This window comes from Elephas maximus, chromosome 8 (genome assembly GCF_024166365.1).
Source record: "Elephas maximus indicus isolate mEleMax1 chromosome 8, mEleMax1 primary haplotype, whole genome shotgun sequence".
In the NCBI taxonomy this organism is placed as follows: domain Eukaryota; kingdom Metazoa; phylum Chordata; class Mammalia; order Proboscidea; family Elephantidae; genus Elephas; species Elephas maximus.
In genome coordinates, this window is record NC_064826.1 from 120,061,570 (window position 1) to 120,081,905 (window position 20,336).

Consider the following 20,336-nt stretch of genomic DNA (forward strand, 5'->3'; position numbering starts at 1 on the left):
CTGGTGATGAAGCAGAACTGATGGATGGCTGAATCAATAAGAGGGTGGCAAGATGCAGTCAGACAACGCTGCTAGCCCCCCCCCCCCCCCGGCCCCTGACTTGTGGAAAAGAGGATCCCAGAGGCCCGGGCTGGCTGTCTGGGTGGCATGGTGTCAAACGGACACTCGGGTCACTGGTGTGGGAAATTGCAGCATGGCAGATTGAGAGCATCGACCCCTTCAGAGGGTTGGCCATGAAGCTGCTTTTGTCATGGGGATCCCAGTGAGGCCTGCTGCATCACCCCAATCAACCAAATCTGAAGAAGGCGCCTGGATATCAACTTTTTTTCATTTTTTAAAATTAAGGTACAATTTACATAGAGTAACATTCACCTGGGTGCTCAGTTCAGTGCGTTCTGCCACAGCTGTGTGAACACTACCACAATCAAGACATTTTTTTAAGAAGCTGCAGGTGATTCTAATGGGCTGCCAGGGTTAGACCCACTGAGTCCTGTCCACTCTTGGGATGGGGCCAGTGGACTAGAGAAACCTCTTATGGACAGGAGCTTGCAGAGCAGCAGAAGACCATGTGGGGAGGACCCAAGCATCCGGCTCCTCAGCCTTGGCGTGCAAATGGGTCAAACCGTTAGGCACACCCTCCTTCTTGGGCGGGAACCAGGAAGCAGGGGTCAGAGCACCTCGGGTTGGGGAAGGAGTAAGAAGTGGGGTGGGGAGCCCCTCCTGAGGGCCAGAACCCACTTCCTGTTTCACACCCTGCTGGGGAGGCACAGAGTGGGGACAGGGAACCAGAAGGCAGAGCTGGGCCTCTCCTGCCAGACTGGCCCCTATAGATCAGAGCCACCTGGTTTGGGTGCTCCTGCTGGAAGGATGGAGGACGATAAGGGCCCTGAGTACGGCAAGCCTGATTTTGTGCTTTTGGACCAGGTGACCATGGAGGACTTCATGGAGAACCTGAAGCTCAGGTAGACCCAGCCCGGGGTGGGTTCCCCACTCCTTATTCCTTACCCAGGGCCAGGGGGAAGAGGAGGAGGCACTGGTGTCCTCAGTGGGTGAGAGGGTGGGGTAGCGGCCACACACCCCCAGCCTGCTCCAGGCTGGACCCGACTCTTCAAGCCTGCCCACAGAGTTTCCTGAGATATCCATGGGGTAGGCAGATGAGGACATTTTACGGATGGGGGAGAGCAACTGCCGTTGTCACAGCTAGTCAGGACTGGACAAGGCTCCACCTCAGGTTCCCTCCCCACCCCCAGTGCAGCTAACTTCATCCTCTCCCCAGACTTTGAATTAACAAGCAGAGGATACCACCCAGGCACACCAGATGCCTTTCACCTTTCTGCCAGCAAGTGCTCTCCTGCCCAGCAGGCCCTGCTCTAGGCAGGCACCAGGCACTCCAACAGGGGTCCAGGAAGCTCCCCCATGTCCGAGACTGCTGCTCTCCTTCCAGCGCCCTCCCCTTCACCACTCAGACCTGATAGCATCCTAGCTTCATCTCAAGAGCGGTCAAAAGGGTTGAGGTGACTGCTCTCAGGGAGGATGTGCAGAGCAGAGGAAGGAGCCAGCTAGCAGCACCTAGAAGTGACATTTTTGAGGTAGTTTGGAAGGATGAGTAGGAGTTTGCCAGAGGGTGGAGGCAGGGCAGGCAGGAGCATGGGCTGAAGCAGGGCGAGGTGAGACAGTGTGTGTACCAGGACCTGAGCAAGGCCGGGTCACAGGGACAGGGAGGAAGGTGGACAGGAAAGACATCTTTACATGACCTCTGTTTTGTGTCAGGCATGAGCTAAGCACTTTGTATGCATGATTTCATTTACTTCTTATGAAGACTGGTTTACAAGACAATGATGAGAAAATGACTTGTGAACAGCAGGTCTCTGCACATAGAGGAGACGGGACCCCAGACCCCAAGGGAACTAAGTCTAGGAGCCATTGGGCCACTCATCTCCCTAGGGCAGGAAGGTTTCCAAGAGAAAGCTGTGGACAGAACTAACACAAGGCACCTCACTGGGCCCTGTTTGTGAAGAGAAGTTTGAGAATGGTGTGTGAGTTGGTGGGGGAGGCGGGGATACTAAGCAGGTGCCAGAGGACTGAGGGCCATTGCCTGGTCTCCTCTCTGGGCCCTACCCGCAGACTCACGTCATCTGGGTGGGGCTGGCCTGGGTTTCCCTCACCCTCTCAGCCTCTCCTTCAAGACAGGAAACAGCCTGAGGCGTACCCCCCCACACCCACCTCCTTTCTTCTTGGGGCACTGTGTTGATCCCCACTTACCCTCACCTCTCTCCCCTCTGCATTTCCGAGAGTCTGCCCCAGGAGAGCCAGATGGAGACTAGCTGTCGGCTTCAGCTCTGTCTGCCACGCGAGCTAGTTCCCTCTCTGGGTAGTTCCCTTCTTCATAAAAAGGGTGGTCAGATTCCTGTCTGCCCAGGGGCCCTGACTCAGCTCATCAACAAGGTTTTTCTGGGCTCCCCCTTCCCTCCCAGCACCCCACTCCTCCACACAGCTGTCTCCAGGATCCTGACGCTGTGGGGGCATGGCACCTCTGCCCATGCAGACAAATATTGTAGGACCTAGCCTTGGGATGGGGATGCAGGCAAGAGGCCTACTAGCCCCCTGTGGGCCTCGTGAGCTCTGAGGACTGACCCTGCCCTGTCCCCAGGTTTGAGAAGGGCCGCATCTACACCTACATCGGCGAGGTACTAGTGTCTGTGAACCCTTACCAAGAGCTGCCACTATACGGACCCGAGGCCATCACCCAGTACCAGGGCCGTGAGCTCTATGAGCGGCCACCCCACCTCTATGCTGTGGCCAATGCTGCCTACAAGGCCATGAAGCGCCGGTCTCGGGACACCTGCATCGTCATCTCAGGTCAGATGGACACAAACCCAGACCCGGCCTGGCTCACTGAGACTCAGTGTCCTCATTTGTAAAAGATGGGGTGGGGAGGGGGTGGTGGGACTCCTGTAATGCCAGTCCTAGGGTGCTGAGTGATGGGGCAGAAAGCTGACCTAAGAAACAACTGCTGGTGGACCCACCCAGGTGATAGCGGCCTCACTGATTCTCCCATCTTTCCACCCACCTGCTGGCAGGGGAGAGTGGGGCAGGGAAGACAGAAGCTAGCAAGCACATCATGCAGTACATCGCGGCTGTCACCAACCCCAGCCAGAGGGCCGAGGTGGAGAGGTGAGGAGCAGGAGGAGGATCGGGCAAGCTGGGGAGGGCTTGGGCCTTGTACAGGAGACCTGGAACCTCGGATTGGGGAGCAAGAGACCAGAGCTTGAGCCCCACTCAGCCAATGATCCCTTCTTAACATGAGGCCAATGCGGATGTCCCTTGAGAAAATGCTGGGGTAAGATATGGCTGGGCCGCAACCAAGGGGAATGAGACACAGAAGGGGCAGCACCCTGCTGCATCCAAGGGGCAGCAAGACAAAGGATGTAGACAGAGAAGGGTGAGGAAACAGCGGAAAGGTGGCTTGCAGAGCAGTGGCATTAGTGGAACTGAACAAAGACTGGAGAAGCTGGCCAGGTCCCAGCCATGAGGACAAGAACACTAGGCAGGGCATCTGGACTGGGACAGGGTTTCCCTGCAGCTCCCAGCTGAGAGGGCTTGCAAAAGCCGCTTCCTGTGTTGGTCGAGCACCACAGTCTCTTCCTGTTTGGGGGGGGGGGAGGGAAGGGGGGGAGGCAAGTCCAGGGTGGAGCAGACGTAGCCAGTACTGCTGTGCCTCTGCAACTGGAAGTCAATGGCAAGTGGGCCAGGTGATGATGGACAGGTGCAGATGGAAAGGGCAAGGAGGTCACCATAAGAAAAAAAGATTCAGCATTTATGGAACACTGTTTAGGAGCAAAGCTCTTTGTAAACAGTCTCTCAGCAGTACAGACTGCCCAGTACCAGCATATAAAACTCAATTTTACAGCATCTAGAAGTGAGGTGACCAAAGGAGCAGTGCTGGAATGCAAACCCAGGCTCTAGGGTTCCCTTTAAGCAAGCTGTCTTCCAACCCAACCCTGAGACTTCAGGATTTTTGTGGGGAAGATTTGGAGGGGCAAACACTGGTCTAGGGATACTACTATTCCCCTGAAGGAGGACTTTACAGTATAGTCCCTGTACCCACGGTCCTGGCAACACAGCCCCCTTTTGCCCCCATGAAGGGTCAAAGATGTGCTGCTCAATTCCACCTGCGTGCTGGAGGCCTTTGGCAATGCTCGCACCAATCGCAACCACAACTCCAGCCGCTTCGGCAAATACATGGACATCAATTTTGACTTCAAGGGAGACCCCATTGGGGGTCACATCCACAGCTACTTGCTGGAAAAGGTGGGCCTGGCTGTTGCAGACCCTGGGCAGGTGGACTGGGAAGGCCCTGTGCCCCCCCTCGGCCCCTAAAAGGGGACCCTGACAGGTGCTGCGTGGGCCATACGTGGGTACTGGGAGGGCCAGCTAGGGGCTGGAAAGGTACTGTCTCTTGCCTTTGGAGGGTCAGAGGGTCGGGCAGCCTCTATGACCCAGGCCGGGCTACTGCCTTCTCTGGGCCTCAGGATCTCCACCGCCCCGCCTGGCATGGAGATATGGCACAGGGGTGGAGGTGGGGTGGAGGAGGTGGGAGGGGTGTCTGATCCCCTTGCATTGCGCTGCAACTGAGGGGCGCTCATTTAAAGCGGTCCCGTTGAGTGGGCTGTAAAGGCACGGATTCCAGCTTTTCTTCTTTTCCTCAGTCCCGGGTCCTCAAGCAGCACGTGGGCGAGAGGAACTTCCATTCGTTCTACCAGGTGAGGGCGGGTAGGGGAGGCGAAGATGCACCGCTGAGGCAGTGGGGGCGGTCCTCTGTCCCTCCCCACCCACTGCCCTGCCCTGCCCCGCCCCACCCGTCGCCCCGCCCTGCTCCGCTCAAGCCCCGCCCCACACCCGGGGCTGTGGTTCTCTGAGACTCAGCTAGGTAGCTTTCCGGGAGCGTACTTTGCAGCACAGTTGTTCCACGGCCCGCCTTGATGCGTGTTCCCGTGGCACCGACTCACTAGCAACGTGCATCTTCACTCCAAAGACAGTCCCACGCGTGGTGGAAGGCCAGGGGTGCGTGCAGAGAGCCTGTGGATGCGGGTCGGCCTGCTGACCTTGCCCTGCAGCGCCGCCCCGCGGATACCTGCATCCAAACCTCTTCATTCATTCCCAGCCCTAGGCGTACCGCAATGAGGATAATGCAAACTCCCTGCCCCAGTCCGCGGTCTAGCAGGGGAAGGGCCGGAAAGCCGCAGGCGAATACATAAATAATTATAAAGCCTGCAAGAAGGTATAAGAAGCACTGTAGTGGAGTCAGACAGCAACAGTAGGGGGTGGAGAGGGGTGGTCTCCAAGAAGATGGGTTTGGAGCCAGACGCAGGTAGCTGCAGAGGAGCGATAGAACCCGAGCTCTGAGCCACACTGGACGCTGCGAGCACTTGACCTTCGCTCTGAGCGAGAGACGCAGAGGAGGAGCCGATCTGAGTTATGCTTAAAAGGACCACTCCCGAGTAGGGGAGGAACTGTAGGGCGACAAGGGCGGGGCAGGAACTCCAGGGACGGATCTGGGACCAGTGACCAGGGTGAGAGAGGCAGAAGTCATGAGCATTCGGAGTCTGGGGCGGTGGAGCGGAATTAAAGCTTTTACTTTTTATATAAAACTTTTTACTATACGAAATGTTACATATACAGAAAAGTGGAAATAGTACATGTGCACCCATATACCCTCTATGCAGGGCCACCGTTGTTATGTTTGCCACGTTGGCTTCAGTTATCTCTGTATATACCCATTGTTGTTGCTGCTGTTGAGCCATTGGGAAGTTGCAAACATTGTAACTTAAGCCCGAAACCCTTCAGTGTTTATCTCCCGAGATCTTTTCCATAAACCCTGGTGGCATAGTGGTTAAGTGCTACTGTTGCTAACCAAAACTGTCAGCAGTTTGAATCCAGTAGGTGCTTCCTGAAAACTGTGTGGGGAAGTTCTGCTCTGTCCTGTAGGGTTGCTATGAGTCCGGATCAACTCCACGGCAGTGGTTTTGTTTTGGGTTTTTTTTTTCCCACAAACAGAATATCATTATCACACTGAAGAAAATTCACAGTAATTACATAGTTTTATCTAATATCTAATATCCAGTCCATGTTTCAATTTCCTCAGTTCTCCCAAGAATGCCTTTTACCATTATTTTGAATCTGGACATATATTTATGGTAACGCCAACAGCATTTTCCAATGCACTGGTTAAGAGGTGTGCTGCTCAGCTACAAGACCAGGCGGCCTCATGCCCAGACTACTGCAGCACCCTCGCGGGTCTCCCTGCTCCCACGCTCTGATTCTGCCTCCAGTGACACCTCCCTCCGGAAGAGAAAACACCCATGTATCTAGTCATCTCACTCCCCTCCTTGAAATTCCCGATACTCCTCGGTGCCCTCGGGGAGAGTCCTCCTAGCTATGAGCGCACTCTGCTCCTTTGCGGTCGGACACTGAGACTCTGTGGTCCTAACTGCAGTGTGAGCACCCTGAGAACAGAGGCTGAGTCTGGAGACACCAGGTGTCTGCCGGGTCGATGGTGGAGTGAACGAGAGCAGCTTGCCCACTTCTGTTTTTGCGTCTCTGTGTGTGTGCGGGCCCCCAGTAACCGGAGGCCTGACTGAGCCCCCAGTAACCGGGGGCCTGACTGAGCCCCCAGTAACCGGGGGCCTGACTGAGCCCGCAGTAACCGGGGGCCTGACTGAGCCCGCAGTAACCGGGGGCCTGACTGAGCCCCCAGTAACCGGGGGCCTGACTGAGCCCCCAGTAACCGGGGGCCTGACTGAGCCCCCAGTAACCGGGGGCCTGACTGAGGGGCCTCCGTTTCCTTTAGATGCTGCGGGGGAGCGAGGAGGAGTTGCTGCGAGAGCTGCACTTGCAGAGAAACCCTGCACTGTACGCCTTCACCCGCCAGGGAGCAGGGCTCAATGTAAGTGGGGGCGCAGCCTCACGCCAGCACTGGGCACCAAGGGCTCAGTCCGGGCATGGACCTGGCTCCGTGTGTGTGTGTGTGTGTGTGTGTGTGTGTGTGTGCATGAGCACGCACTCAGTGGCGCCCTGGGCCCAGACCGGCGCTATGGTGAAGGGAGCATGGTGTGCTCAGTATGACCCTGGGCAGTGGACACGAGACACTGGGGGTGTGCTGAGCTCACTACGGCACTGGTTGGTGGAAACAGGGCTCAGTGTGGCCCTGCAGTGGTGAACACTTTCTTCCCCAGGCCTTGGACAGTGATGAGAGGAGCCACCAGGCGGTGACCCAGGCCATGAGAGTGATTGGCTTCAGTCCTGAGGAGGTAGCATCTGTTCACCGGATCCTAGCCGCCATATTGCACCTGGTGAGTCTGAGTGGGCCTTGAGATTGCCACCTCCCACCTGGAGTACCTGACTGGGAGCCGCTCAGAGAGAGGAAGGGACTGGCCTGGGATTCCCAGAGATGTCGCCAAGCTTCCCTCCCTCACTGAGCTCAGTTGCCCATCTGGAGTCTCCCTTGAAGCTGGGCCCTGAGCTCAGGTTCTGCACCCTAGAACCCGAACCAGGTCAGGCTTGTGCCCGCTCGGTCAAGCCTAATAGATAACCCTTTCATAAGATGCAGGTGTGGCCTGGGGATGGTCATAGCTGCAGCATCTTGCAGACCCGCCTCAGTTCTGTCCATTACGTGCTGGGTGGCTTCTTTGGGTGGGTTATTTGGCTCCTCTGAGCCCCAGTTCTCTCGGAGACAGACTTCCTCCAGCAGCTGGGGGAATCAGTGTGGCCATTCCTGTAATGTTTCTGGCACAAAGCCTTGTGAATGCTCTGATGGGTCCCCTGTGTGCCCCCTCTCGACCCCCCCCATTTCTGATTGTGCCTGTGGTTCACTGCAACCAGTTGACCACTCTGGTCTGAGCAGAAGCCATGGCTCCACCCCTTCCATCTCTCTTGCCTTCTCTTCCTCTCCCACCCAAAAGGGTGCAGGTTCCATTGGCCTGTACTCTGTTTATGGTTCTCCCATTACTAGGGAAACATTGAATTTGTGGAGACAAAGGAGGAGGGACCAGAGAAGGAGGGCCTAGTTGTGGCTGAGGAGGTGCTGGTGGACTATGTGGCTGAACTGACGGCTACACCCCGGGACCAGGTGCTCCGCTCTCTGCTGGCCCGCACAGTGGCCTCGGGGGGCAGGGAGCTCATTGAGAAGGCCCACTCCACAGCTGAGGCCTGCTATGCCCGGGATGCCTGTGCCAAGGTACATGGGGGCAGGAGGTAGGAGGGGAGCTCCAGGGGCCTTCCTGGAGGGGCAAGGCGAGAGGGGCAAGCAGCAGCCTCCCCTACTTCCCCCAGGCAGTATACCAGCGGCTCTTTGAGTGGATTGTGAACAAGATTAACAGTGTCATGGAAGCCCGAGGCCGGGACCCTCGGCGTGATGGCAAGGACACAGTCATCGGCGTACTGGACATCTATGGCTTCGAGGTGTTCCCTGTCAACAGGTGGCCCAGCCAACCACATCCCAGCTCTAACCCCAAATCCTCATGGCTTCGAGCCTCCTCTTCTGCCTTGGTCCTGGGGGAGCTTGGCTGGGAAGCAGGGTGTCTGGCTTCTCCCCTGGTGGGTCCCTGGGCTAAGAGCTATTGCCCTCTCTATGCCTGTCTCTGCAGTACCACTGATCAGTGATGCTCTGTGCCTTCTTCTTGATGGTGGGGGTGCTGCAGAAAGCCCAGGACAGCTAGGTTTCAGGGCCCTCTTCCCCCACAGGCCTCCAGATCCACTTCAGAGCAAGCGCTAGAGGCAGGATGAGGCCCAGTAGGGGTCTCAGCACCAGACCCCTCAGACAGCTGCAGGGAGGTGTTTGGGGGAGGCAGTCCATCCAGCAGTAAAAGCCCCCTGGCAGGATTGAAGGGGGGTCTCTGAAAGCCCCACCTCATCCCCAGCTTTGAGCAGTTCTGCATCAACTACTGCAACGAGAAGCTCCAGCAGCTGTTCATCCAGCTCATCCTGAAGCAGGAGCAGGAGGAGTACCAGCGCGAGGGCATCACCTGGCAGAGTGTGAGTGCACTGGGGCGCGGCCTGCCCACCGGACACAGGGCTGTCTGCCTGCTTTCAGCCTTGGAGGGTAGAGTGCAGCACACAGGGTAGAGGGCATAGATGGAGGGCCATGCCGTGAGGAGCAAGGAGGGCATTTGCAGAAGGCCCACAGGAAGCCTCCCTGTGGTCAGCAGCCTGTGGGCTGGTTCTTGCTGGCCCAGCAGGGAGTGAGCACTGTGTCAGGCGCACGGTGGTGTGGGTGGCGCTGGAGCAGAGAGCAGCTGGAGAGATCAGCGGAGAGAGGCTGACCTCACTGAGGCTCTCCCCTGCTTGCCTACGGTCCCCAGATCGACTACTTCAACAATGCAGCCATCGTGGAGCTAGTGGAGCGGCCCCCCAGGGGCATCCTGGCAGTGCTGGATGAGGCCTGCAGCTCCGCGGGCTCCGTCACTGACCGGATCTTCCTGCAGACCCTGGACACCCACCATAGGCACCACGCACACTATTCCAGCCGCCAGGTGCCCCCCTACCTCCTGGCTACCCCTCTGATTACCCCCCCACTTGTCCCAGACTGAATGCAGCGTCTGGGGTGGGCATGCAGACGCCATGCTGTCTGAGTCTTGATGGGGCCTGGTGGGTCGCTGTGGCAGCCTCTTGTGGCTCCCCCACACTCCTCCCACATCTTCTGTGCTTAACCTTAGGCCTGTCCCCACAGCTTTGCCCCACAGACAAGAGCATGGAGTTTGGCCGGGACTTCCGAATAAAGCACTATGCGGGGAATGTCACGTAAGGGCATCAACCCCGCCTCAGTCCCTGAGCCCCGCCATGGGTATCCATTCTTCTGTGTCAGGAGGCAGAAGTGCCCCAGGGAAAGGGAAGTGAAATGCAACTTAATTGCCCCTTCTCTTCCCCTGTTTATCTTTTAAGAAACTGAAAACATACCCTTCCCCAGATTTGCAAGTTAACATGAAACCGGGTTTCTAAGATACGGGTTCTCAGCCCTGGCTGCACAATACATAGAATCTTCTGGGAGCTTCTAAAAAATGCCCAAGTCTGGGACCCACCCAGATGAATGAAATCTGCTTCTGTGTGTGTTGCGGGGACAGCCAGGGCTGGGAGCTAGTGCTCCACTCCTGGGAGCAGCTTACCAAACTAATGCACTTTGGAGCCATCCTGCTAAATGAGGCCAGTGGGGAGAATGGGAGGCAGGTGAGAGGAAGGAGATGGGTCATTGCTCCAGGTAGCCCATAGCCAGCCTGCCTGCCTGTCCAGCCCGTCTCATGCTGTACCCACTGCGCCTGGCCAGGCAGTTGACTCCTTCCTTCCCTCACCGACCCTGGCACCTGCAGGTACTCTGTGGAGGGCTTCATTGACAAGAACCGAGATTTTCTCTTCCAGGACTTTAAGCGGCTGCTGTACAACAGGTGAGTGTGGACGACCAAGGGAGAGCATTCATGGACTCACAGGGGCTTCCAAGACTGTGGGGTCTGCCTCTTCCATTTCATGGCTGGAGAGATGGGCTGAAAGCTCAGGCTGTACAGTACATGAATGGCAGGGTAGGGGAGGTGGCTGCTCCCCTGGAGGAGCTGGCACTCAGCCTGTGTCTGCAGCACGGACCCCACCCTGCGGGCCATGTGGCCAGATGGACAGCAGGACATCACAGAGGTGACAAAGCGCCCCCTGACGGCTGGCACACTCTTCAAGAGCTCCATGGTAGCCCTGGTGGAAAACCTGGCTTCCAAGGTATGGACACCTAGCTTCATCCCAGATCCTTCTCTCTGAGGCTCCCGCTGCCCCTGCACAGACTGAGCCTTTCATCCCACTCTGGGTAGAGGGTACCCCCTGCACAGGTCCTGCTGTCCAGGCTCGGGGCCAGCCTGGGCTCCATGTCATTCACCTTGTAAGGAGTAGAGAACAGAGTTGGCATTGGAACCCTGGCCTTCCCTGGCCCCATTGCCTCTCGGCTGGGGCAGGGCTGAAGAAGACCGTGTTCTGAGTCAGGTTGCCCCAGCCCAGCACCTGCCAAGAGCCACCAAGGACAGCAAACTGGCATAAACTTCCTTTGGGAGCTTCATGCCCAAAGCCAGAGTTTGGGTGGGGGCAGGCCTCATGGCAGGGCTGAGTTAGACAGCAGAGAAGCCATCCTGACTCCTTGGGCCTCTCTGTGAGACAGGGTAGGGCTGGTCGTGGAGATGCCACCCCTTTACCCTGCTCAAGGCCCCTTCTGTCCGCTGGCTACCCCTTCAGTGGCCTTGTTCTGCCCATGATCTCCCTTGCCCCCAGCTGCCCTCCTGACCTCAACCCTTTTGCCCTCCACCCTTACCCACCCCTGCGTAAGCTGAGCTCCTCCCCGCATTGGTGAGGCTCCTCTCCACCATACTGGGGCTGCCTGAGTTCCCAGCTTGGCAGCCTCAGGCTGCGAAATTAGCTCCTATCCTGCCCCATGGGGGCTGTGGTGGGGCAGGGTAGGGCAAGAGCTGGATGCTCTTCTTTGAGTTTTGCATTGAGTTCCCTCTGCCCCTGGCCATGTCTTGCAGGAGCCTTACTACGTGCGCTGCATCAAGCCCAATGAGGAAAAGGTGGCTGGGAGGCTGGATGAGGGCCACTGCCGCCACCAAGTTGCATACCTCGGGCTGCTGGAGAATGTGAGGGTCCGCAGGGCCGGCTTTGCGTCCCGCCAGCCCTACCCCCGATTCCTGCTCAGGTACTAGGCCTCCCCGCCATGCCTGCTCCATTCCCTGGCCTCTTCTGAATGTGTGGAGGCCCCAGGCCCTAGGCGCCCTGATCTCACCTCCAAGGGCCATGCTCCCTGTGGAAGCTGAGAGATAGGCCTGGATGGTCTCCAGTGCAGCACTTCTCAGATTCAGCACAGGCTGCTGACCTCAGATACTAGCGATGTTTACCAGAGAAGTGTGCAGACAGAAGTCTCCAGGCCCTCCTTCTTGAGGGCCTGGCCTCTCACTGCCCCTTGTCCATATGGTGACAGGTACAAGATGACCTGTGAATACACTTGGCCCAACCACCTGCTGGGCTCGGACAGGGCAGCTGTGAGCGCCCTCCTAGAGCAGCATGGGCTGCAGGGGGACGTGGCCTTTGGCCACAGCAAGCTGTTCATCCGCTCACCCCAAACCCTGGTCACGCTGGAGCAGAGCCGGGCCCGCCTCATCCCCATCATTGTGCTCCTGCTGCAGAAGGTGAGGGCGGCAGGACGTGGGCTACCAGGGGCAGGGAGATACTGTAGTCATCCCTGTGGTTGCAAGAGACAGAACCATAGCTCCAACCGACTTAGGCAAAAGTATGGGTATAGTTCAGGTGACTACAAAATCCTGTTGGCCACCGACCTCGGTTACTCAAAACAAAGTTTCAGGAATCTAGCTTGCTTTCCTTCTTCTCCCTCCCTCCCTTCCTCCTTTCTTTCATTCCTTCCCATGCTTAGGGAAAAGTATGGATAATAGTGTACAGAGCCCTCATCCCCAGCTTTGCCAGCAATGACACTGGCCAGCGTGATTTGCATACACACCTGTACCTGTGATTTTTAAGCAAATCATCTCATCTACAATGTATACTTCCAAAGGATAGGGTTCTTCCTTCTCTCCGCGTAACTTTTATTTTGGAAAATTTCAAACCTAGAGAAAAGTTGAAAGAATAGCATGGTGTATACGCATGTGCCATGCGGCTGGATTCCTGTAATTGCGAATTTTTTCCCTTACACACACCCATATGTACAGATTAATTTTTTTTCTGAACCATATAAAGTAAGTTGCAGATATCAAGACAACCCTAAGTACTTGAGCAGACATAAGCTCAGAACAAGGACAACATCCATCCTAACCACAACAGCATTAGCACATTCAAGACATTTAGCACCAATAAAAGAATAGTCTATGTATCTGAATATATAATATGTAGGCCATATTCGGAAACCCTGGTGGCGTAGTGGTTAAGTGCTATGGCTGTTAACCAAGAGGTCAGCAGTTTGAATCCTCCAGGCACTCCTTGGAAACTCTATGGGGCAGTTCTACTCTGTCCAATAGGGTCACTATGAGTCGCAATCGACTTGACGGCAGTGGGCTTGGTTTGGGTTTTAGGTCATATTCAGATTTCCCCAATTGTCCCGATATTACACATTACACTTTGAAAATCCAGAATCCGGTCAATAATCCCATTGTATTTGGTTACCTCTTTTATTTCCTTTAACTTGCAGAGGTTATTTTAACATAATACCATTATCATGATTTAAAAGTGAACTCTGATTGGTTGTTGTCACCTAATATCCACTCTGCATTTCAGACTTCCTCAGTTGTCTCATAACTGTTTCTTGGTTCATTCACCTCGGGTCCTAATATCAGCACATACTGCAGTTGACAGCTACATGGCTGGTCTTTTTCGTCTTTAGGTTTCCCTGGCTGTCTGCCTGGTGGGTTCCACAGTCTGGGTTTTGAGGGCTGCAGCCTTCCATGTTCCTCTGTCTTGGGGTCTCCTGGGGGTGGGTAGTTAGATCTAGATGGGTAAGATTCGAGGCTGACTTGTCGGCAGTTGCCCCTCATGGGTAAAGCTCCTCCATCTGCCTCTTGCTCTGTTCTCATGATGTGTTCTCCTGGGCACCCTAGTAGCATCAGGCCCGTGTGGCCCCAGCTCAAGAAGGGCAGGAAGGCTGCTGGACCATGTGCCCATCCACTAGTCAATCTGAGGGTGGGGGAGAATATGGCTCAGGGAAGCCAGGAGGTGGCCCTGCTGGCCTGTGCCAGTGGCAGCAAAGGGAGATATGCGAGGGTGTTCCTGGGAAACGGGCAAACAGAGGACATCCCATCAGGGGGGCCCAGACAGCCACCAGAGGAAGCTTGGATCTGTGGGGCCTAACCTGAGCTCTGTCCTTCCAGGCGTGGCGGGGCACCCTGGCCCGGCGGCGCTGCCGGCGCCTGCGGGCAGTCTACACCATCATGCGCTGGTTCCGGCGGCACAAGGTGCGCGCCCACTTGGGGGAGCTGCAGCAGCGTTTCCAGGCCGCGCGGCAGCCCCCTCTCTACGGCCGCGACCTCACCTGGCCACCAGCGCCTGCAGTGCTGCAGCCGTTCCAGGACACCTGTCAAGCGCTTTTCTGCAGGTACTACCTCCCTGTTCCCCATTCCTGAACACCTCCTCCCCTCCCCCACCCTCACAGTGACCTGCTAAGTAGACTCAGCTAGCCCACCTTGTAAGTGAGAACACTGCTGCCTCGGGCTCCGCTGCTTTGGGACTCTTTTCAGGGATTTGGAGGTGGGTGCAGGCCTCCCCCCCAGCAGGGGTTGAGGGCTGCCCACTGCAGAAGGAGAGTGGCCAGGTGAGGGAACTGCACTTGAGCAGAGCCTTGAGGGCTGAGTAGCTCTCCAGTGGAGGGGTACCAACAGAACAGCGCTCAGGTCTCAGGGCACATGGGGCTGAGACCCGAGAGACTACAACGGACTCTCTCTGTAGATGATGAGCTGTAGAGGTCACTGGGCACAGGAGTGGGGTGTGCTCTGGAGGCAGGACTAATGGGAAAGGTGGGATTGAGAGGGGACAGCTCGGGGTCCTCTGCCCCCAGGTGTCCAGCTGACTACCCTTCTCTCTCCCAGGTGGCGGGCCCGGCAGCTGGTGAAAAACATCCCCCCTTCAGACATGGCCCAGATCAAGGCCAAGGTGGCCGCCATGCGGTTACTGCAGGGCCTGCGTCAGGACTGGGGCTGTCGGCGGGCCTGGGTCCGTGACTACCTGTCCTCTGTGAGTACTGGGCACGACCAGGGCCAAGGAGAAGGCCCCCTGGCCAAGAGTGTGCATCTTCCTGCACCTCAGCAGACCTCTCCTTGGGCATCTGAGTGTCTTGATCCTGCTGCCCTGCTTCTACCACCGCCACCCCTACCCTCACACACAGGAAGAAGGCTTTATTGAACCTCCCACCCAGTCCCAGCTGCACCCCACCCTGGGCCAGGCCTCACACGCATCACTCTCTTTAGTCCTCAAGCTGTGAATTGGGCATCCCAGTCCTGCTCTACCAGTGGGGTGATGCATGCACAAGGCACAGGGCTGGTCCCTGGTCTCTGCCTTCACACCTGGCGCTGCCCCAGCTACACACTGCCAGGTCCCAGGCTTGAGGTGCAGCTTCTGGGTGGGGGTGAGGGCATGGAGGGCAAGGGGAAAGAGGGAAGGGCCCAAACCTGTGGTGCCCAGACTTCCAAAGTGCAACAGGATCCATGTCCCTTGCCTCGTTGGGGGAGGAACCCACATTGCAGGGGTCTGGCTAAGGAAGGTTCCCAGTAACCCTTGGTTTCTTGAGGTAAAGGGCCAGTGGCCAATGAGTCATGAACCACACTCTGAGCATTACTGACGCAGGCAGATTCTTTTTGTCTCGATCCCAAGTTGGGTCATAAGATCCCACGCCAAGCAGTGCACCCCTCTCCCACCCATCTGTCCTCAGGCCACTGACAATCCCACAGCCTCAGGCCTCTTCGCTCAGCGGTTGCAGACCCTCCGGAAGAAGGACGGCTTTGGGGCTGTACTCTTTTCTAGCCATGTCCGCAAGGTTAGAAGCTGGTGAGGGGAGAATGGTGGGCACGGGGGAGACCCAGGAGGATCCCTTAACCCAGAGTCCAGCTCAGGAGTTCCACAGCTGCTCCTGAAATCTTAGAAACCATCAGCTTCAGCCCAGTCAGGAAGGAAGCCAGGCAGGCCCAGACCTGAGTCCTTACTTAAGGCTGGGGCCCCTCTAGCTGCACTGCAGGCAGGCCCCTGGGTCCGGGCCAGGACTGGCAGTGACAGCTACACCCTGTTATCTCTCCTGCAGGTGAACCGCTTCCACAAGAGCAGAGACCGGGCACTCCTTCTCACAGATCAGCACTTGTACAAGCTGGAGCCGGGCAGGCAGTACCGTGTGATGCGGGCTGTGCCTCTCCAGGCAGTAAGCCACAACAGTCAGGAAGGGGGAGCTGAGGCAGGGGCAGGGGCTGGGGCTGGGGCAGGGGCAGAGCAGATGGCAGGTTCCACTGGGCATTGGGCCTGCTGGGCCCTGGGAGGGCAGACGAGAGACTAATGAGTTTCTAAAACTCAGCTGGGATCCCGTCACTTCTCTGCTGAAAACCCTGCAGTGGCATCCAGTTGTTTGTGGAAGAAAATGCACACTCCTGTCTGTGTGGTCAGCTCCATTAGCCATGCCAGTGCAATCTCCTCTTCCCCAAACCTGCTCGGGATTCCCCACCTCTTTGCATCTGGGAGGTCTCCCCCTTTTCCATGCCAGCACACACCCAGGCCCAGCTGCTTCTTCGGGGGCATCTTTCCTGGTACCTCTGGGTTGGGCCTGTGTTCCTCTTCCTCTCTCTCCTGGACTTATTTGCCCCTTGAATTACAATTCCTTGTGCCCATGTCTTCTCTCCCACAGGACAGGACAGGACCTACCTGAGGCAGGGGTCAGGACCTGAGGGCAGGGTCAAGGCCTGAGGCAGATGCCAGGGCCTGAGGGCAGGGTCAGGATCTGAGGGCAGGGGTCAGGGCCTGAGGGCAGGGGCCAGGGCCTGAGGGCAGGGGCCAGGGCCTGAGGGTAGGGGCAGGGCCTGAGGGCAAGGGCCAGGGCCTGAGGGCAGGGGCCAGGGCCTGAGGGTAGGGGCAGGGCCTGAGGGCAAGGGCCAGGACCTGAGGGCAGGGGCCAGGACCTGAGGGCAGGGGCCAGGACCTGAGGGCAGGGGCCAGGGCCTGAGGGTAGGGGCAGGGCCTGAGGGCAAGGGCCAGGACCTGAGGGCAGGGGCCAGGACCTGAGGGCAGGGGCCAGGACCTGAGGGCAGGGGGCAGGGCCTGAGGGCAGGGGGCAGGGCCTGAGGGCAGGGGTTAGGACCTGAGGGCAAGGTCAGAGCCTAAGGGCGGTGTCAGACCTGACGGCGAGGTCAGGACCTGAGGGCAAGGGTCGGGGCCTGAGGGCAGGGGTCGGGGTCTGAGGACAGGGTCAGGGTCTGAGGGCAGGGGTCAGGGCCTGAGGGCAGCGGTCAGGGCCTGAGGGCAGGGTTTTTACCTTTGCGTCCCCAGGGTTTGGGACATCCCTATTCTGTAAGTCAAAAGGGCCTTCAGAGCTGCGTTATCTAGTAGGGTTGCCACTAGCCATGTGTGATTACTTAAATTAATTAAAATTTAATATTCATTTCCTGAGTTGCACTAGCCCATTTCAAATGTTAAATAGCCACATGTGACCCATAGCTGCTGTATTAAAAAAAAGCTGTATTAGACCTCGGCAAATAGAACCTTCCACCATTCCAGAGTTCTGTGCCCTGGGGTGCACTAGTGGGTACCTTGGCCCCTTTTTCGTAGGTAGGGACCCTGAGCCAGAGATGGAAGGTGATGGTTGAGGATGACAGTGGACGCTCAGTGAGGGAGCGTCCTGCATGGGGCTCGGGAAAGGCTTTCCAGGAGGGGTACGCGATGGGTCCGGCAGGTTGGCGGAGGGAGGTGGGCGGGGCCTGGACGGAGGTGGTGCAGAGAGGCGGGACAGCTGGGAAGGGCACAGGGTGCACGGGGCACTCCTGACCCAAGCCTACGCCTAGGTGACCGGGGTGAGCGTGACGAGTGGGCGGGACCAGCTGGTGGTGCTGCATACCCGGGGCCAGGATGACCTGGTTGTCTGTCTTCACCGCACCCAGCCGGAGCTGGACAACCGCGTTGGGGAACTAGTGGGCGTGCTAGCCGCGCACTGCCAAGGGTGAGTCCTGGGCAGGGAGGGCCAAGAGGGACCTGGAGCCCTGGCCTTGCCCTGACCCCTCTCCTCTGCCCCGGCCCCGCTTCAGGGAGGGCCGGGTCCTGGAGGTCCGTGTCTCTGACTGCATCTCCCTGAGCCAGCGCGGAGCCCGGCGCCTCGTCTCCGTGGAGCCCAAACCTGAGCAGCCGACGCCTGATTTCCGCTGCAGCCGGTCTGGCTTCACCCTGCTCTGGCCGAGCCGCTGAGCTGGCCTCCTCACTGGCTCACTGCATAAATAAAGTCTCTTGTCCTCTTCTGGTGTGGGCCTTGTGCCTCTAGTACACATGGGAAATGGTCCCTCCACTCCCACCTGGACAGGACACCCCTGTGGTCCACCTGTGCCTGCTCTGTGTGGGCTGCCTGTGACCTTGGCAAATGGCCTCACCCTGAACTGGGGCAGGAGAGGTGGGCATAGCAAGACCCTGTCCCTGGGGCCTGGGCTTGGAGTGTGGTCTGAGAGAGGCGCATCACCTCTGTGAAATGAGGTCCTGTAAGACTGCCCCATCCTGACAGCAGTCATCCCTTTCCCGGTCTCCCAGAGGGAGGGCTCCGGGCCTGTTCCTGTCTGCCTGGTGAAGGCTGGGGTTCTGGGCCTGTCAGGTGGTGGCGGTGGGCAGAGGAGTTCCCTGGAGGAAATCCAGAAGCGGCCACTGTATGCAGAAAGTAGGGACAGACGGAAGAGGCAGACCACTCCAGATTGAGTAAGCAGTCTAAGGTTTATTATGGGGAAAACTTAGATACAAGGCGAGGTCCTGGGCAGCATCAGGATGCATAGATCTTGGCGCTACTGCCCCAAGCTCCAGAGATCACATAGAGGAGCTAATGTGCCTGCTGAAAGGGAAGAGGACTTGAAGCACTTACTGATGGACATCAAAGACTACAACCCTCAGTATGGGTTACACCTCAGCATAAAAAAAACACAAAAATCCTCACAACTATTTAGGGCAGTGGAACTGTTCTGTATGATACTGTAATGGTGGTCACATGACATTATGATTCGTCAAAACTCATAGGACTGTACAACACAAAGAGTGAACCCTAATGTAAACTATGGACTTCAGGTAATAATAACGTATCAGTATTGGTTCATTAGTTGTAACAAGGAAACCCTGGTGGCGTAGAGGTTAAGAGCTATGGTTGCTAACCAATAGGTCAGCAGTTCGAATCCACCAGGTGCTCCTTGGAAACTCTATGGGGCAGTTCTACTCTGTTCTATAGGGTCGCTATGAATTGGAATTGACTCGACAGCAACGGTAATTGTAACAAGTGTACCACACTAATGTAAGATATTAATAATAGGGGGAACCGAGTAGAGGAGAGAGAAGGAATGTGGGAACTGTCTATACTGTCTGTTCAATTTTCTGAAAACCTAAAACTGCTGTAAGAAATAGTCTATTTAAAAAAATATATTCTTTTCAATTAAATATCAGATAAAATTGTGGTGGGGGGGGAGTGGGGAAACTTAGCTAAAAAGGAAAAGAGGGAGGGCAGAAGTCCAGTTTAAGATACCAACCTGTTTGAAAATGCTATGTGAACCTTCACCAAAAACACAATAAAATATATTAAAAAAAAAAAATTCTCACAACTGGACCAATAAGCAAAAAAAACAACACCATGATAAATGGAGAGAAGACTGAAGTTGTCAAGGGTTTCACTTTACTTCAATCCACAACTAACGCCCATGGAAGCAGCAGTCCAGAAATCAAATGACATATTGCATTAGGCAAATCTGCTGCAAAAGACCTCTTTAAAGTGTTGAAAAGCAAAGATAACACTTCGAGGACTAAGGTGCTCCTGACCCAAGCCATAGTATTTTCATTCGCCTCATAGGCATGCGAAAGCTGGACAATAAAGAAGGAAGACCAAAGAAGAATTGATGCCTTTGAATTATGGTATTGGTGAAGAATATTGAATATACCATGGACTGCCAGAAGAATAAAAAAATCTGTCTTGGAAGAAGTACAGCCAGACTGCTTCTTAGAAGTGAGGATGGTGAGACTTTGTCTCACGTACTTTGGACATGTTATCAGGAGGGCCTGGTCCCTGGAGAAGGACATCATGGTTGGTAAAGTAGAGGGTCAGAGAAAGAGAGACCCTCAACAAGAAGGACTGACACAGTGGCTGCCACAATGGGCTCAAACATTGCAATGCTTGTGAGGATGGTGCAGTACCGGGCAGTGTTTGTCTTTGTTGTACAAAGGATCGCTGTGAGTTAGAACCGACTTGACGGCACCTAACAACATAACAACAACAGTGTGGGCTCGTCATGCAAACTCCCTTCCCTCAAGTCCAAAACGTCCAGATGTTATCGTTTGGATCTGGGTTCCTTCAAGGATATTATGTTCTTTGGCCTCCCACTCATTTTTGGGAATGGAAGCGTTTGCCAGGACTGTAGTCAGCTTCAGGCCTAGAGGCAGCTCACAGGTCCTGGATCGGTCATGTCCTCATTTGTCCTGGAGGGAACAAAGCAGGCCTGCTGGTTGGCTGTAGGTGGTACTGCCAGGGAATGATGCACTGTGAGGCACCCGTCTCAGCTACCCATTGTAGGATATTGGGGTGCAGGTGTCTGAGGCCATGGAAAACCTACTTCTGA

The 20,336-nt window shown here is 56.2% G+C and overlaps 1 protein-coding gene across 2 annotated transcripts; it reads left to right on the forward strand.

The window, feature by feature from the left end:
• The first annotated feature begins 657 nt into the window (after window positions 1-657).
• MYO1G (myosin IG) lies at window positions 658-18,002 on the forward strand. Of its 2 annotated transcripts, XM_049894209.1 has the most exons (22): window positions 658-962; window positions 2,651-2,859; window positions 3,081-3,174; window positions 4,146-4,311; window positions 4,710-4,763; window positions 6,851-6,946; window positions 7,236-7,352; window positions 8,012-8,236; window positions 8,332-8,477; window positions 8,919-9,033; window positions 9,360-9,530; window positions 9,728-9,798; window positions 10,362-10,436; window positions 10,623-10,755; window positions 11,550-11,716; window positions 11,999-12,206; window positions 13,893-14,116; window positions 14,607-14,751; window positions 15,446-15,550; window positions 15,812-15,925; window positions 17,553-17,707; window positions 17,793-18,002. In XM_049894209.1, exons 1-22 carry the CDS (start codon window positions 868-870, stop codon window positions 17,947-17,949), a joined length of 3,042 nt encoding a protein of 1,013 aa, XP_049750166.1. In that variant the 5' UTR covers window positions 658-867; the 3' UTR covers window positions 17,950-18,002. The 2 variants fall into 2 exon arrangements, with proteins under 2 accessions (XP_049750166.1, XP_049750167.1); XM_049894210.1 differs by lacking the exons at window positions 11,999-12,206; window positions 15,446-15,550; window positions 15,812-15,925; window positions 17,553-17,707; window positions 17,793-18,002 and having other exon boundaries at window positions 14,607-14,729.
• The last annotated feature ends 2,334 nt before the right edge of the window (window positions 18,003-20,336 follow it).